This window comes from Muscardinus avellanarius, assembly GCF_963383645.1.
Source record: "Muscardinus avellanarius genome assembly, chromosome: 1".
In the NCBI taxonomy this organism is placed as follows: Eukaryota; Metazoa; Chordata; class Mammalia; order Rodentia; family Gliridae; genus Muscardinus; species Muscardinus avellanarius.
In genome coordinates, this window is record NC_137786.1 from 122,481,823 (window position 1) to 122,499,999 (window position 18,177).

At 49.9% G+C, this 18,177-nt stretch overlaps 1 protein-coding gene across 2 annotated transcripts; it reads right to left on the minus strand.

The window, feature by feature from the left end:
• Positions 1-1,460: 1,460 nt before the first annotated feature.
• Positions 1,461-17,797, minus strand: CXCR5 (C-X-C motif chemokine receptor 5; the record flags this gene model as incomplete). 2 transcript variants are annotated; one of them, XM_080697466.1, is made up of 2 exons in its annotated part: positions 1,461-2,522; positions 17,741-17,797. In XM_080697466.1, the coding sequence occupies 2 exons, from the start codon at positions 17,795-17,797 to the stop codon at positions 1,461-1,463; spliced, it is 1,119 nt and encodes a 372-aa protein (XP_080553592.1). The 2 variants fall into 2 exon arrangements, with proteins under 2 accessions (XP_080553592.1, XP_080553591.1); XM_080697465.1 differs by having other exon boundaries at positions 1,461-2,528.
• Positions 17,798-18,177: the final 380 nt, after the last annotated feature.

Sequence of the window (18,177 nt, forward strand, 5' to 3'; positions counted from 1 at the left end):
TGGTTTTTATTTTGAAACAATTTTTAGGCTTGTTGCGGGGGTCTCTGTGCTGCCTGTACTGTATTGACCTGTTTTATAGGTGCCTTTTTATTAAAAAGACAAAATTCAGAATCCAGTTTCTTGTCTTTTTGCTTCCATGTCTGGCTTTTCCACAATCCAGCTCAGTGTTGGATGCTAGAATAAAAAGGGACCCCCTAGGGCTTTCCCCTCCCTTGCAGTGAGGGTGCAGTGCTGATTTCCAGTGGCAGCTTCCCAGGGAGCTTGGCTGATTGACTTGAGTGAGACTGGGCAACCCAGATGGGTCCCCAGCAGGTGCAGGGGTCCCTGATCCCTGACCCCAGGTCCAGGGCTAGGAGAGAGGGCCCAGAGCTGTCTGACAGGCCTGCCTGGTGAGCGTGGAGCGGCTTCCACTGTTCTGAGAGGGTGCGGAAGGGGCCTGGGGACTTCCCTGCCTAGCTCTGCTTCTCACACTGCCCTGTTTAGGGTCATGCCATGGAGGGGATTGGGAGAGGATGACTACCAGAGACACTTTTCAGCCTGTCTTTCTCCCAAGGGAGTCTCTGTCTCCCTTCTGACTCTTAGCCTAGTGCTCCTTCTGCTGTGTCCGGATGCCCTGTTGCTCTAGTTTCTGTGGGCTCTGTAGTTTGTGGGGCAGGGAGGAGAGGAATCTGCCTCTTTCCTCTTCAGTGCCCAGAACCCAGCAGGGCCAGGCCCCTGTCTCCTTGATTCCCTCTGGGAGCTGTCCACCCACCTCCATTGGTCCCTGGGATGAGAAGACAGCTGGGTTTGACTGTCTCTCTTTGGGGACTAGTCGGAGGAGTCTTTCTATTTCTCCATGGGGCCCCTCTCCTGCCAGTTTGTCTTTAGCTCTTCCTTGGCACACGGGCTGGCCTCCAGGGTCGCCCGAGACTGTCCTCGGTCTGCAAGCAGGACCCAGTAACATGGAGCGGACTCAGTTCTGTTTCAGTCACAGTGAAGGCAGCTACCTAAGTGGGTTGGTCCAAGCTTCCTGCTTGGTCAAAACAGCCACAGGGCTGGGGGCTGGCAGAACTTAGCATGGAGTCATGTTAAGGCCATACTCTGTTGCCGGCTGGCTGTCCCTCAGCCTTAACCTCCCTGGTGCCAGCTTCTCGTGATGTCCTTCAATAGGTGGTGTAGGAAGGGGGTTTAGCAGTGGTGATCCAGCCTTTAAAATGGAGGAGTGCATTCTGGGAGGCAATTGACTTTCTTGGGTCCTGGGCTTTGTCTGGTTAGGATGGAAGGTGTGTGGACTCAGGTGATGCCAATGGGTATAGGCATCCTTTGTTTTTGGGCTGTATTTCCCTTCCTGGAATCCAGCCTTGTTCTAGGGCCGACAGAATCTACAGGGATGTCCTAGAGAGAGGTGCTAGCCAAGGTAGCTCTTAGGACCCCAGTAGCACCTCGCTCCAAGGGAAGCAGAAAAGGGGGATAACCAGGCCCTAGAAGGTGGTGAGGGAGGTGGCATTCTCTGACTCGGAGAGACTGCTCTTGCGCCAGCTGGGGAAGAGCTGGCACAGGGAGGCGGGGCCGGCACAGCCCAGTTTGGTGAGGAGCCTAGACAGGTCACTGCGGAACTTTACACCAGCAAAGGTGTAGAGCATGGGGTTGAGGCAGCAGTGGGCTAGGCCCAGGAACTCACACACGGCGATGGCCGCAGGGAGAGAGCCATTCAGCGCGCAGCTGTTGCCCACGGCCTTCAGCCTGGCCAGCGTGTCCAGGAAGATGACGATGTGATAGGGCGACCAGCAGAGAAAGAAGATGCTGGTCACCAAGATGGCCACCCTGACCGCCTTCTGCCGCTGCGGGCGCCGCTGGGCCCGGCACAGCCTGTGTACCACCCCAGTGTAGCACCAGCCCATCACCAGCATCGGCAGCAGGAAGCCCCCCACGTGGTAGAGGAAGCGGGAGGTGAACCAGGCCTTGGTTTCAGCCTCATTCTCTTGAGAGAAGGTACAGCGTGGCAGGGAGTTGTTGAGATGGGGCTGGCTGACCTTGGTGAAGAGGATCTCTGGCAAGGCAAAGAGAAAGCCAGCCAGCCAGATGGTGGCGCAGGTGATGTGGATGGAGAGGAGGCGGCGGTGGCGGTAGGCATGGACGGCGTGCACGATGGCCAGGTAGCGGTCCACGGCGATGCACGCCAGGAGCAGGCTGCTGCAGTAGAAGTTGATCTTGTGCAGAGCAATCACGGCTTTGCAGAGGAAGGTTCCCAGGACCCAGCCCACGGAGCCTTCTGCCACAGCAAAGGGCAGGATAAAGACCAGGAGGAGGTCGGCCACCGCCAGGTGAAACAGGAAGGTCTCAGTGGAGCTGCGTGTCTGCCGGTGCCGCTCTAGGATCACCAGCACCAGGATGTTGCCCATCAAACCCAGGAGAAAGACAAAGCCATAGGCCACTGGCATGAACACGGCCTTGAAGGAGGTCAGCAGAGGCCCCTCCACGGTGGAGCAAAAGTGACTTTCCAGTAGAGGGGTCTCTGTGCTGTCATTGTAGCTGGCAAATTCCTTGTACTGCAAGGCAAGGAGACAGGAAGGTGAGGAACTAGCCCTGTCTTTCCTCTCCCAGAGCAACCCTAACTGCCGAGTAGCCTTTTCCTATCCCCCAGGCTAATTGCTTTGGCTCCAGCACGCCAGGATGTTCCACTTATCAAATTCCAATTTCCTTTGGTTTGTCCTTTTCTTTTCCAACTTTTTAAAAATGTATTTATTTATTTGTTTATTTATTTATTTATTTATTTATTTCTGTCGAGGACTGAACCTGGGGCCTCACTAATGGTAGACAAGTGTTCTATCCTGAGCCATATCCCCAGCCCATAACTTCAGTTTTCATCTAGAAAAGGGACTAACCATTCTAGATAGTAATGAGGATGAATGGAGATATATGGCAGGGATGTCCTTCATAAACTCTGAACTCTCTTATTTTGTGTTTATGCATTCTCAGCTGTGGAAGACTGAAGGATCCACGACAAAGTCAGAGTTGCCATTTGGGGATTAAGTCTGGTTGGGAAAAGCAGCCATCTATTTAGTTGTTGTTGTTGTTGTTGTTGTTGTTGTTGTTTGTACCAGGGATTGAATCATGGGGTATTCCCCCTCCAAGCTATACCCCTGGTCCTTTTTAATTTTTACTTTTGTTTGTGTGTGTGGTACTGGGGATTGAACCTAGGGGTGTTTTACCTTTGAGCTATACTCCCAGACTTATTTTATTTTTATTTTGAAACACGATCTCACAAAGTTGCAGAGTCGTACTGAGCTGCTGTGAAGCTTCGATCCTCTCATCTCAGCCTCCCAAGTACTGGGATTATAGGCATGTGCCAGCCACCACACCGGAATTATTTTTTGCTTTGAAACACGGTCTCACTAAGTTGTTGAGGGTTTTGGTATGTTTCTGAGGTGAGCCTTGAACCTGCAATCCTCCTATTTTAGTATTCCAAGTAGTGACATTTATTGGTGTGTGCCACCATGCCCGATCATCTGTTCCAATTCTGAACAGAACAGGGGGGGCATGAAAACCTAGGGGAGGGGCTGAACGGTTGCTGCTGTGGCCTGTTAGCTCCCTTTGTTTGTCCCTCTATTCCTGAGTATCTTCATTATCACAGGCACTTGGGTAATGGCCTCCTATCTGATTTAATCCTCAGGAGAAGCTCAGGGTCTGTAATATTACTTAGTTTACAGATGTGTCTTGCTCAAGATCAAGCTTGTTTGAAGCCTTTCTATCTACCTCTAGACTCAGCCGGCTTTACTGAGCAGCCCTGCCAGGCTTCCGCTCAAAGGCTGCTGGGAGAGTGACAGTAGAGTGCTCCTGGGTACTGCTCCTCCCAGCAAACTCCGTAGGCCAAGGGGGCCGGGAAGCAGAAAGCCCAGGAGCAGAGAGGCAGGAGGAAGTGAGGGAGATACAGAGAGACCAGGCACAGGAGGGACATATGCCCGTATGTCCGGAAATTCCCTCTTCCTCTCCCTCCTCCTCTCCATCAACCCCCACTACGCCTGCCCCCTGCCCCGCGTTCAGGTTGTTTACCCAGCTAACCGCAGAGGAAGACACAGTGCCTGTTTTCATACCTTTCACTCACAGCTGCCCCTGCACCTGCTCCTCTTCCCCTCCCAGCTCTGTCCTTCCCACCTGCCTGGTCAAACCCTCCCTACGCCATGCAAAACCAGTGATACCAGGTGGGCAGTGTGGTGCATGCCTGTAATTGGGACCCTGAGACAGGAGAATCGCAGTGCTGAGACTAACCCAAACTCCTGTGTTCACACAACAGAATGCAACGCTATGTTGGGGAGGAAGTGAGTTTCTTAGCAGGTGCTCTCAGGGAAAGATTGTTCACACATATTGCTGGCTTCCAGAAACAGCTGCAGGCATCCCACAGAATATAGTGTGTGCGTGTGTGTCTGTGTGTGTGTGTGTGTGTGTGTGTGTGTGTGTGTGTGTGTGTGTGAGAGAGAGAGAGAGAGAGAGAGAGAGAGAGAGAGAGAGAGAGAGAGAGAGAGAGCGCGCGCCTGGGGATGGAACCCAGGGGCTTTCTACCTCCGGGCTACACTCCCAGCCTATTTTATGTTTTATTTGGAAACAGGGTCTAAGTTGCTGAGAACCTCACTAAGTAGCTGAGGCTGGCTTCAAACCTGTGTAATCAATCCTCCTGTCTCAGCCTCCCAAGTACTGGGATAACAAGTGTGCACCACCACGCCCAGATTCACAAAATATAGTTTAAGAAAATAGTGGGAGCCAGGCGTGGTGGCGCACGCTTGTAATCCCAGCATTCGGGAGGCTGAGACCAGAGGATCGTGGTTCACGGCCAGCCTCAGCTACTTAATGAGGCCCTCCGCAACTCAGTGGCACCAGTTTCAAAATAATAAAATAATGAATAAAAAATAGGGCAGGGGGTGTAGGTTGGAGGTTGAATGCCCCTGGGTTCCATCCCCAGACCCGCAAAAAAAAAAAAAAAAAGAAAAAAAGAAAATAGTGGGGCTAGGCATGGTGGTACACACTCATAATCCCAGTACTTGGGAGGCTGAGACAGAAGGATTGCACAGGTTCAAAGCTAGCCTCGGCTACTTAGTGAGGCTCTCAGCAACCTACTGAAATTCTGTTTCCAAATAAAATATAAAGTAAGTCTGGGAGTATAGCCCGAAGGTAGAAGGCCCCTGGGTTCTATCCTAACTACCACACAAAAAAAGAAAATAGTGGTTTTTTTGATGGTGGTATTTTTTTTATTTGTGGGGGGGAGGGTGTTACTGATGATGGAACCTAGGTGCCCTCTACCTCCAAGCTACACCTCCAGCTCCTATTTATTTATTTATTTATTTATTATTTATTTATTTATTTATTATTTTTGTGTTACTGGGGATGGAACCCAGGGGCATTCTACCTCCTAGTTACATCCCCAGCCCTATTTTATATTCTTTATTTTGAAACAAGTTCTCACTAAGTTGCAGAGGGCCTCACTAAGTAGCTAAAGCTATCTGTGAACCTTGATCCTCCTGTCTCAGCCTCCCAAATACTGGGATTACAAGCCTTTGCTACTATACCCAGCTTCTTTTTATTTATTTATTTATTTACTTATCTGTCTATTTATTTATTTATTTATTTAGTGGTACTAGGGGTGGAAGCCAGGGGCTTTTCTACTTCTGGGCTATACTCCCAGACCTATTTTGTATTTTATTTGGAAACAGGGTCTCACTAAGTTGTTGAGAGCCTCACTAAGTAGCTGAGGCTGGCTTCGAACCTGTGCGATCCTCCTGTCTCAGCCTCTCAAGTGCAGGGATTACAAGTGTGCGCCATCAGGCAGGGCTCTTTTTATTTATTTTGAAAGAGGGTTGAGGCTGTCCTTGAGGTTTCAATCCTCCTGTCTTAGCCTCCCAAGTACTGTGATTACAGGTATGCATGGCTGCATCCAGCTAAGAGAATCATTTTAAGAAAATGGTTTAGCTGGGCATGGTGGCACATGCCTGTAATCCCAGCAGTTGGGAGATTGAGACAGGTGGATCATGGGTTAATGACAGCCTCAGCAAGTAGTGAGACTCTTATCAACCCAGTGAGAAACTGTTTCAAAATAAAAATAAAAGTAGGCCATGGTTACCCGAACATGGTGGCACACCCTTGTAATCTCAGTCCTTGGGAGGCTGAGACAGGAGGATACTAGTTCGCAGCCAGCCTCAGCTACTTAGTGAGGCCCTCCACAACTTAGTGAGACCCTGTTTCAAAATAAAGAATAAAAAACAGGGCTGGGGTGTAGCTCGGAGGTTGAATGCCCCTGGGGTTCAGTCCCCAGTACCACACACACACACACAAAAAGCAGGGCACAGTGATGCACTCTTGTAATACCAGTGCTTGGAAGGCTGAAACAGGAGAATCACAGGTTCATGGCCAGCCTCAGTGAGACTCTCCGCAACTCAATGATACCCTATTTCAAAATTAAGAATAAGAAATATGGCTGGGGGTATAGCTTGGAGATAGAATGTCCTGGGTTCAATACCCAGTTCTACAACAAAACAAAACAAAGCAAAATATTAGGGTTGTGGATATAGCTCAGAGGTAGAATGTCCTTGGGTTCAATATCCAGTATGACTAAATAAATAAATACAAAAAAAGAAAAAGAATAAAATGGGGGAGGGTGAGTAGCTTGGAGGTAGAATGCCCTTGGGTTTTATCCCCAGTACTAAATAAATAAGTAAATAAGTAAATAAATAAATATTAAAAATAAGAAAGAAAAAAGAAGCCAGGCAAGGTGTTACACATTTGTAATCCCAGTACTTGGGAGGCTGAAACAGGAGGATCATGGGTTTGTGGCCAGTCCTACTTGGTGAGGTTCTTACAACTTAAAAAAAAAAAGAAAGAAAAGGGTTCTATTTTCATTTGAAAATCGTGCACAGGTAGGGTCTAAATTCCTATGAAGGCCTTTCAATTCCTTTAGAATGTATATTTCTCTGGTCTATCAGGCCGTCTCTTTCTTTCTTTCTTTCTTTCTTTCTTTCTTTCTTTCTTTCTTTCTTTCTTTCTTTCTTCTTTCTCTTTCTTCTTTCTTTGTACTGGGGATGCAATCCAGGGGCATTTTACCTCCAAACTATACCTCCTGCACTTTTTTTTTTTTTTTTTTTTGCGGGTCTGGGGATGGAACCCAGGGCATTCAACCTCTGAGATACACCCCCTGCCCTGTTTTTTATTCTTTATTTTGAAACAGAGTCTCACTGAGTTGCAGAGGGCCTCACTAAGTAGCTGAGGATGTCCGCGAACCGTGATCCTCCAGTCTCAGCCTCCCGAATGCTGGGATTACAAGCGTGCGCCACCACGCCTGGCTCTATTTTTTTTAAATTCTTTATTTTGAAACAAGGTCTCACTAAGTTGCAGAGGGCCTCACTAAGTAGCTGAGGCTGGCGCAAACCCATGATCCTCCCGTTTCAGCCTTCCGAGTACTGGGATCTCAAGCATGGGCCACCAAGCCCGGCTCTCAGGCTGTCTTCTCCACTACTGCTTCAGGCAGCTCCAGGCATACTATTATATCAGCTGCTGTCACTAGCGCCCCACGTGCTCCCATCACCAAACCTTTGCTTAAGCCCTTTCTGAGACTAGGTAAGCTCGCCTATCTAATTCTTGCCCTTCCTCAAAGGTCCACCTCAACCCCACCTTTCTGTATCTTTTCTAGCTCCTTCCACTTAGAATTACAGCCTCTCTGGGGCTCTAAAGGACTTGGACCTCCTTGTATGCTCCTGCAGTTCCCACCTCTTGTGCCTGTCTTGGCTTCTCTGTTGGGAGCTATTACCAAGAGCTACTGAATAGGCGCAGTTTAGCTGGGTGTGGTGGTACACATTTATAATCCCAGTACCTGGGAGGTTGAGGTAGGAGATTCTCAGGTTTGAGGGCAGCCTTAGCAAACAGTGAGACTGTCATCAACCAAGGGGGACCCTGTTTCAAAATAAAATAAAATAAGAGCCGGGCGTGGTAGCGCACACTTGTAATCTCAGCATTAGGGAGGCTGAGACTGGAGGATCATGGTTCATGGACAGCCTCAGCTACTTAATGAGGCCCTCCGTAACTTAGTGAGACCCTGTTTCAAAATAAAGAATAAAAAATAGGGCAGGGGGTGTATCTTGGAGGTTGAATGCCCCTGGGTTCCATCCCCAGTACTGGAAAAAAAAAAAAAAAAAGTCAATACAGGCAGGGTGCAGTGGCACATACTTAGTGAGACCCTCAGCACCTTAGTGAGACCCTGTTTCAAAATAAAAAATAAAGAAAATACCAGCAAAGCTTGAATGGAAAGATAGGAGAGGAGGAAGGCTGAACTTGATTAATGAGGGTCTACATCCGAATATGTGTAAAATTATGAATATGGCATGGTTACCCTGGACAATCATTGGTGGGAGGGGGGAAGGGAAAATGGGGATGGGGGGGAGAGGGCACCAAGGATAGTTTAAATGTATACCATTTATGTTAAATAAAAAAAATTAAAAAAACAAAATAAAAAAAAAATAAAAAATAAAATAGGACCGGGGGTGTAGCTCAGAGGTAGAACACCCTTGGGTTCAATCTCCAGTACCACAATAAATAAATAAACCATTTGTGGAGGCCAAGTACAGTGGTATGCATCTATAATCTTAGTACTTGGGAGGCTGAGACAGGAGGATCGTAGGTTTGAAGCCAGCCTAAGCAACTTAGTGAAACCCTCAGCAACTTAGCATGACCCTGTTTCCAAATAGAAAGTAAAAAGGGCTGGGTGTATATTTCAGAGGTAGAACTAACTCCCCTGGGTTTAATCCCTGTACCAAGAAGAAGGAGAAAAAAATTCCATGCAGTGGGACACCTCACCTGGGCCCCACCCCAGAGAACCCAGGGTTAGAGAGAGAGATCTATCTCTCCCTCCTTGCCAAGAGATGCTGATTTTGCAAAGTGCTCTGAGAGGGAAAGTGCTCTGAGAGGGAGGAAGCTGGTTTGAGGGGTGCTGGGAGTTGCTGTGCCTAGCAGTGGGAGGTGTCAAACAGACACCTTGGGGGCTTGGGAGTGACCCGTGTTAAAGCCACTTCCCATACACAGGGGTTCTGGCACAACCCTCCCTAGAGCCATGGAGAGAGGTAATAAGCAAGGTTGGCCCCGAGAGGCGAGGAGGGATCCTGAACACTGCGGGCGGGCAGGCATGTGCTACCGAGGGAGTCCTCCCGATTCACAGCTATCAGAGTGGCTCATTCATTCTTTGCCATAAAAAGCAGCAGAAACTCAATGCCTGGTATGCATGTCCACTCTGACGGCCGTAGGCAGTCTGTATAGACATGGACCTGTGTTCAGATGCAGCCACACCAGTGAATGCACAGGCAGACACCCCACAGACCACAAATGATACACGGGGATTCGTGCCCAAAGAAGGCAAGAGAACGTGATGGCAGTAGTAAGGACTGGTTAGATGCTGCTGGGAGTGCTGGGCCAGGGGAGGGCTGCCCCCCACCCCGTTCTGGCATTGGGGTGGGGAGGGTGGTAAAGGAGCGCCAAGTGGAGCGGAGGGTTTAATTCAGAGGTAGAACTCAGAGGTAGGACCCACTAATGCTTCTCTCAGTAGGACCTGAGCACTTCCCCGCCAGTTAAGGTCCCCAAGCCCCAGGTGACTTCTCTGGATGACAAGATTGCCTTGCTGCCCCACGCTGGCCAGCACGCAGCTCTGCCAGGAGTGTGGGGGTTCAGGGCGTTCCTCGGGGACCTCCCTGATTCTCTCTGCTTGGATGGGGACGTGGCTGGTGGACTTTCAGACATCAGGCATTTTCTGTGAGCTGGAGCCACAGGCTCTCACTAACCAGAGAGGTTTAACAGAGACTTTGCCTGGGGTTTAAAACATCAATTACCCGGGAACAATTGAGGAAGAGCCGTGGCAACAGTTGTGACAGAAGGGACTTGGGGTTTGTGACTGAAAGCTTAAGATGAGTTACAAGCTGACGTGACCGGCGGCTACTGTGACATTCCTCTAGGTGATCAGAGGCCTATAGTGACAACTGCACACCAACCAGGTTTGGCTGGACAACGGTGGCCACTTTGGCCCTGGGGCGGGCATGGTGGTACCTGAATTCCTAGTACTTGGAAGACTGAGGCAGGAGGATCACAGGTTCGAGGTCAGCCTCAGCAACTTAGCGAGACTCTCAGAAACTTAGGGAGACATTGTTTTAAAAAAAATGAAGCGGAGGGTTTAATTCAGAGGTAGAATGATTCTAAATTCAACCCCCAGTATCACAGAGAGAGACACAGAGAGAGAGACAGACACAGAGAGAGAGAGACAGACAGAGAGAGAGGGGGAGAGAGAGAGAGAGAGAGAGAGAGAGAGAACAGAGAGGAGAGAGAGAGGACAGAGAGGAGAGAGAGAGGACAGAGAGGAGAGAGAGAGAGAGAGAGGACAGAGAGGAGAGAGAGAGAGACAGAGAGGAGAGAGAGAGAGAGAGAGAGAGAGAGAGAGAGAGAACAGAGAGGAGAGAGAGAGGACAGAGAGGAGAGAGAGAGAGAGGACAGAGAGGAGAGAGAGAGAGAGAGAGAGGACAGAGAGGAGAGAGAGAGAGAGAGAGAGGACAGAGAGGAGAGAGAGACAGAGAGGAGAGAGAGAGAGAGAGAGAGAGAGAGAGAGAGAGAGAGAGAGAGAGAAAAAGGGGGGAAAAAAGAAAGTATGAAAACAAATTCTACCCTGAAACAGAATTTTTATGTACTGGGGGTTTAGAGTCTTAGAGAAAAGAAGGCCGGAGGCTATTAGAGCCATCTTCAGAATTGGAAAGAAGTGGCACAGTGGTTCATGCCTGGAATCCCAGTATTTGGGAGGCCGAGACAGTAGGATGACAGGTTCAAGGCCAGCCTCAGCAACTTAGTGAGATCATCAGCAATAGGGTGTAACTCAGTGGCAAAGTGCCTACTTTGCAAGTGTAGTGCTCTGAGTTCAATCCCTGTTCCAAAAAGACAAAAAAAAATTCCTTTAAAATTAAAAAGCTGGGCATGGTGGTGCACGTTTGTAATCCCAGAGCCTGGGAGGCGGAGACAGGAGGATCGTGCAGGTTCGAAGCCAGCCCTGCTGGTTTAAGAGACCCTGTTTCCAAATAAAAGTATAAAAATAGGGTGTATAGCCTGGAGGTAGAACGGCTTCCAGAAACCCCAGGACCACCAAAATAATAAATAAATAAATAAATAAATAAATAAATAAATAAAGGGTCAGGGGTATGGCTTGGAGTTAGAATGCTCCTGGGTTCAATCCTCAGTACAAAAAAAGAAAAAGAAAAGAAAAAAGAAAGAAAGGGAGAAAGAGGGAAAAAAAAAGAAAAAGAAAAAGAAAAAGAAAGAAAGCTTCCAGGGGACAGACCAGGAGGAACTGACAGGACTAAGGAGGTGGCATTTTGGTCAATGGAGGGATGAATTTCTTTCTTTCTTTCTTTCTTTCTTTCTTTCTTTCTTTCTTGGTACTGGGGATTGAATCCAGGAGCATTCTACCTCTGAGTTACACTCTCAGCTTTATTTTATTTTTATTTTGAAACAGAGTCTTGCTAGGTTGATGAGAGTCTCACTACTTACTGAGGCTATCCTCAAACCTGCAATCTTCCTGTCTCAGCATCTCAAGTACTAGGGTTACAAATGTATACACTACGCCCAGCTGAGAGATAACTTTTTTTTTTTTTTTTTAGGGTCTGGAACCCAGAGGCATTCGACCTCCGAAGCTACACCTCCTGCCCAATTTTTTTATTCTTTATTTTGAAACAGGGTCTCACTGAGTTGCAGAGGGCCTCACTAAGTAGCTGAGGCTGTCCGCGAACCGTGATCCTCCAGTCTCAGCCTCCTGAATGCTGGGATTACAAGCGTGCGCCACCACGCCTGGCTGAGAGATAACTTTCTAACAGGCAGGACTGTCCAACAATGAGGAGGAGCTCTTGGGAGGGAGAGGAATGTTTGAGCCTAGGTTTCTGGGAGGAAAGAGGCTGCACCCAGTCTTCAACTATCTCTGGCTCCCAGCTTCTAGGCTCTCTGCTTCTCTGTAATGCCCTGTGGGCCTGAGCTGGTTTACAGCCTGATCTTGGTCTAGCTCAGTTCCAGCTGGGGGGCTTTTGCTTCTTTATCCTGCCCTGCACCTGCAAATGCCCCAGCCTGACCTTGCTAATCAACCCTGAGGAGGGAAGGGCTGCCCACACCCAGGCCCAACCCCAGGCCTCCCAGGGCTGAGTATGCCGGCCTCAGGAGGCGTCCACGGCACACGAGAGCTCTGCCCCTGGGGATGACACAAGCTCCATCTCCTTTTCTGTCCGTGCGGACATTCCCAGCCACAAGTCTAGGACTGAAAGCAGGGCCATCTGGGGTCTCCCTCGTTCAAGCCTTAGCAGCTTGGGGGTGCCGGGTGTGGAGGGAGAGTTGGGGCTGCTGGTGTGGGAGGATGCTTGAACTTCTCATGGCGCTTTCTTCGCAGGCTGGTGCTCCGTCTAGGCCCTCTGAGGCTCTGGCTGCCTAGTGGCTTCTCCCTGCCTCCTTCCAGAAGTGGCCTGCTAGATCCCTCTTCCATCGCTGCCCACGAGGTTTGGCCTCAGGAGTGTGGTGCTGCTCTGGATGTGACTCTGGGGGAGATCTTAAGCTACCCTCATCTCTGCATGGAGTCTTTAGGCTTATTCTTTATTTTATTTTGTGTGTGTGGTACTAGGGATTGAACTCGAGGGCATTCTACCCCTGAGATATTCCCCCATCCATCCTACTTTCTTATTTTATTTATTTGTTTTTTGTGCGGTGCTGGGGATGGAACCCAGGGCATTCTACTTCCAAGCTCCACCCCTAGCCCTAGTTTGTTATTTTTTATGTTGAAACAGGGTCTCACTGAGTTGCAAAGGGCCTCACTAAGTAGTAGCTGAGGCTGGCCTCAAACCATGATCTTCCTGTCTCAGCCTCCCAGATGCTGGGATTACAAGCGTGCGCCACCATGTCCAGCCCAAGCCTTATTTTTTATTGTTTATTTTGAAACAGGGTCTCACTAAGTTGGGGAGGGCTTCACTAAGTAGCTGAGGCTGGCTGTGAACCTGTGATCCTTCTGTCTCAGCCTGCCAAGTACTGGGATTACAAGCATGCGCCACCACACCTGGCCAATCCGGCCACATTTTCATGCTGTCCTGTGAGAAGAGCGCCATCAGACCAGCCTGTGTTCCCCAGGAGAGCAAGAGTTCCTGGTGGGGGTCCTCTGCAGTCTATGTGCCTGACCTAGATTTCCCCAGGTGCTGACCCCTCCCCAGGACTGGCCTCAGACCTCTCCCTCTTTGCCGGCCCCTCCAGTCACCACCCGGTTGGGGCCTCTACTGGCCCTCCTCTGGGACTTTTGACCTAGTTGAAGTGGGGGACCCTCCCTTCCCCCTGGGTAAAGCCCAGAAACAGCCTGAGCTAGTTTTGGTTCCTCTTCTTCATACCTCTTTGGTGACACGAGACACTGTGTGGACAGCGTCACCTGTGTGCCCTGGTCCCACTGAAGTCTTGGTTGGTGATCAGCAGTGGGGAGAGGTAAAGGGGAGCCGCTTTGGGGCTGACCAGTCTCGCTGTGCTGGACAACAGCTCCCCTCCGGGCTGCTGTGAGGGCGGGGCTGGAGGTGTAGTTTATGACCAGAGGCGGTAGCCTCGGCAGTCTGGGTCTTGTCCAGGTCTGCCGGACCTGTCTGCCCTGGGGAACTGGCCCCTGCTTCCTGGTTCTTAGTCATCCAGATCTTTCTGTTTGCACCCTTAGGAAAGCAGGCCTTTTATTATTTTTATTTATTTATTTATTTATTTTGATGGTACTGGGGTTCCTGGAAGCCCTTCTACCTCTGGGCTACACTCCCAGATATATATATATATATATATATATATATATATATATATATATATATATTTTTTTTTTTTTAAACAGGGTCTCCTAAGCCAGTGCACGCAGCTGGCTTCAAACCTGCATGATCCTCCTGTCTCTGCCTCCCAAGCGCGGGGATTACAAGCATGCGCCACCACGCCCGGCAAAGCAGGCCTTTTAAATGACCAGAGTTGATATCAGAGTTCAAGAGAGGAAGGGGATGCAGGATGGCCAAGAAGCCCAGTTCTGAACCTGCCACCAGAGAATGGAACCTAGTCATTAGGGAAAGTGGACCAAGTACTTGGTTTGAACAAGAGTGGGGAGGGGGAGAGGAAGCAAAAGAAATAGAAATCGCTGGACAGACTCCAGAGAGAAACGATGACCTGGACTGGGGTGGCTCAGAGGTAGGGCACATGCCTAGTGTACATAAGGCCCTGGGTTCCATCCTCAGCACCGCAAAAAACATCAAAGCCAAACAGAACAATTCAGCCAGATGTGTTGGTACATGCCTGTAATCCCAGTACTTGAGAGGCTGAAACTGGAGGATTACAAGTTCAAGAATAGCCTTAGCAATTTATCAAGACCGTCAGCCACTTAGAGAGACCCCGTTTCAAGAAAAATAAAAAGAACTAGGGGTATAGCTTGGAGGTAGACTGACTCTGGGTTCAATTTCCAGTAAGTAAACAAACACTAATCACAAAAACAAAAACATCTTACTGACCCAAAACATCTTACTGACAAGCCACTACATAATAGTCCATGGCCACCTCTGCCATCCCAGGGCCTCTGTGCATCGCTGGCCATTGTTGTTCCTGGCCCTGCCAGGCATGGCAGAGGGGGACAGCCTGTGTTCATGAGGGGCAGCAGCCCTGAAGAGAATGTGGGAGACAGGTGAAGACAAACGGTGGCAGGGTGCAGAGGCTCTGCGGCCCGGAGGGCCCTGCTCCTGTGGGCTCCTGGCTTGAGCCTGATGGAGGGGCTCAGGCACACTCAGCTGTCTGGCCGAGGACCAGCTTCAAGGTGTGGCATGAAGCAAGTGTCCAGGCCTCCTTCCTGGGGATGCAGATTTTCTTCATGACATAGAACATGTCCTGCTGTCCTCCCCCCAGCCCCAACCCCTCATCTGTAGTAGGTCACACAGTGAGGTGAGCTGCGCAGTTAGGGGAAACTCGAGGTTTCTCAGAAGCCAGGAACGGCCAGGTCTCCAGGTGGTTATTAAAATATCCAACTGGGTCAGGGTTTGTGGCCAGCTTGAAGCTGTGGGCAGAAGACGCCCAGCAACCTAACCAGGTGCCGCCAGTGGGGCCAAGGGCTGGGGAGGGAGCCTGTGCCTTTGGAGGGCAGTGAGGTTCTCATCTGATTTGGGGCACAGCTCAGATGCTGTGATTAGAATCAGGCTGGCTTCATAGGTGTGCCAGCTGGGCAGCACTTAGAAGAATCTCATGCTTGTTGTTTATTTTGTTTGGGATAGAACCCAGAGGCATTCTATCTCTGAGCTATACCCCAACCCTATTTAAAAAAAATTTTTTTTTTGGTGGTACTGGGGTTCCTGGAAGCCCTTCTACCTCCGGGCTACACTCCCAGACCTATATTTTTATATTTTTATTTGGAAACAGGGTCTCTTACGCCAGCGCGGCTGGCTTCGAACCTGCACGATCCTCCTGTCTCCGCCTCCCAAGCGCGGGGATTACAAGCGTGCACCACCACGCCCGGCTTTAAATTTTGAAACAGAGTCTCACTAATTTGCAGAGGGCCTCTTGTTGCTGAGGCTGGCCACGAGCCCGTGACCCTCCTGTCTCAGCCTCCCGAGAACTGGGATTACAAGTGTGCGCCACTGTGCTCAGCTCTCAAGCCTAGCCTAATGCTCATCTGTTGCCATTCTGAGATTTTTAATACTTTCTCAACAAGGGGCCCTGCATCTCTATCCTGCACTGGACCCACAAACTCTTCCGCAGGTCTTGATTAAATAGATGGGCTGGATAGATTCTAGAAGGGTCTTAACTAGATGGGCTGGATAGATTCTAGAAGGGTCTTAACTAGATGGGCTGGATAGATTCTAGAAGGGTCTCAACTGGGTGGATCTGTGAGGCCAGACTTGGCCAGATCTGTCCTTGCCCTCACTTCTGCCCTTGTTGGGCTGACAATTCCCAACCTGGGGCCTTGGTGGAGGCAAGGCAGCCTTCTCTGAGCAAGCCTGGAAACACCGTGGGAGGCGTCACAAAAGGAGGGGCTCAGACAATCTCTGCTGGGAGCCAGGATCTGGATCCTTCATTGCCTAGCCCAGAATGCGTCTCAGAGCAAAGTCCTTTCCCCAGAGAGAGGAAAAGAACATGATGAAGTTTCCAAGAACCCTCACAGCCAGTCTCCTGCTGCCTGCACACCAGGCCCCTGGGGTTGGGCTGCCCCAACCCTTTGGGAGTTCCCTGACAGCCAATTCAACTGAGCCACCATGCTTCAACGAGCGGCTCCTGTGGGTTAGCAGAGTGGTGCTGGAGACCAGTTTTTTAGCCAACCAAGAAACCCTTCTGAGAATACCTTGTCTCTAGAGATTCCAGTCCTTCAAGAGGAGCTACCACATGCTCTAAGGCCCTTCTAGGATTAGTACCAGGCTCTCTTGCCAACTCTGTACCTCCTTCTCCCCAGGTCTGGGCCCCTGGGGTTCTCTCCCTCTTTAACATCTGGCCCCACACTTCCTCCACTTAGTACATAATCATGGTCTAATAGCTTCCAGTGAGTACTTAGTTTCTTCTTGGATGGACCATGAGCTGCTTGAGAGCAGAGATGAGTTCTTCTGCTTCTTCTCAGGTATGGAACACCATGCCCAGATGATAAAATCACGTAACGAGAGATGGACCATTTTGTGCTGATGGATAGCGTAGCAGCACAAGCCTCCTGGCATTAAGAAAACCTCCAACACGCTCTCCTGCTTAGTCCCCATTCCAACCCCAAAAAAGAAGGAAAGGACCCCCTACAGAAGAATGCAGAGTCAAAGTATTGGTTTCCTGGTCATATAAGTAAGGGAAGGATGTGGGGCTGAACCCAGGTCTTCCAACCCCCTCTCAAGGATGCTGATTCAGGGCAACAGCTTTACTTAACTGCTGCAATGAGAAATAAAATCTTCCAAGGCAAGCACCAAGCCAGGCATAGTAGCACATGCTTATAATCCTAGTACTTGGGAGGCTGAAACAGGAGGAGCACAGTTTCAAAGCCAACCTCAGCTACTTAGAGAGGCCCTCAGCAAACAGCAAGACCCTGGTTTTTTAGTACTGGGGATTGAACCCGGGGAATTCTACCTCTGTACTATACCCCCAGCCCTATTTCTAATTCTTTATTTTGAAACAGGGCCTCACTAAGTTGTGGAGGGCCTCATCGAGTAGTTGAGGCTGGCCGTGAACCTGCAATCCTCCTGTCTCAGTCTCCCAAATATACTTGGTGTCCCAAGTATGCGACACCAGGCCCAGCGGAGACCCTGTTACAAAATAAAAATTAAAATAGGACTGGGAGCCGGGCGTGGTGGCGCACGCTTGTAAACCCAGCATTTGGGAAGCTGAGACCGGAGGATACCATTCACGAACAGCCTCAGCTACTTAGGGAGGCCCTTTGCAACTCAGTGGGATCCTGTTTCAAAATAAAGAATAAAAAATAGGGCAGGGGGTGTAGCTCAGAGCTCGAATGCCCCTGGGTTCTATCCCCAGGCCCGCAAAAAAAAAAAAAAAAAAAAAAAAAACAGGACTGGGGTGTAGCTTGGAGGTAGAACACCCCTGGATTCAATCCACAGTACACCGCCAGCAAAAATGCAGGAGCCAATGGGCCTATCGAGGTTCTAGAGGTCCATAGTGGACGGGGACTCCTGAGTCGTCGCCCTCTGCCTTGGACCCTGGCTCAGGATATTAAGGATTTCACACAGGGCCTTGGGAGCACTCTGTCCCTACTCACCAGGTCCTCCAGGTTGTAGTTCATGAGGTCCACATCCAGGGCTAGGGGGTAGTTCATGGCTGCAGCTGGCAGTCACCAGACTGATCACTGCCTGATGCTGAGAGGCTCGTGTCCGGTGCCTTTGGAGAGGTGACAGGCGCCAGCTGCAAATTTACGCAAATGAGCAGCACGCTGTCTCCTGGGGCTGCGTGGTGCCCGCCCGCTCGCTGCCTGCCTCACAGCTCGTCACCGCCACCGCCCACCCCCCACACACTGAGTTGTTTCTGTTTTTTTTTTTTTTTTTAAACAAGAGGGAAAATCCCCAGAGCATCAGTGCTAGTGAAGCATTTCAGTGTCTTTCCTGGCAACCGTGTCTCAGCTGGGGTTTGGTGCGAGTGAGTGGCAGCCCCTCAATTTTGCTTCCTCTACTCTATGTTGAAACCCAAAATTCGCACTGC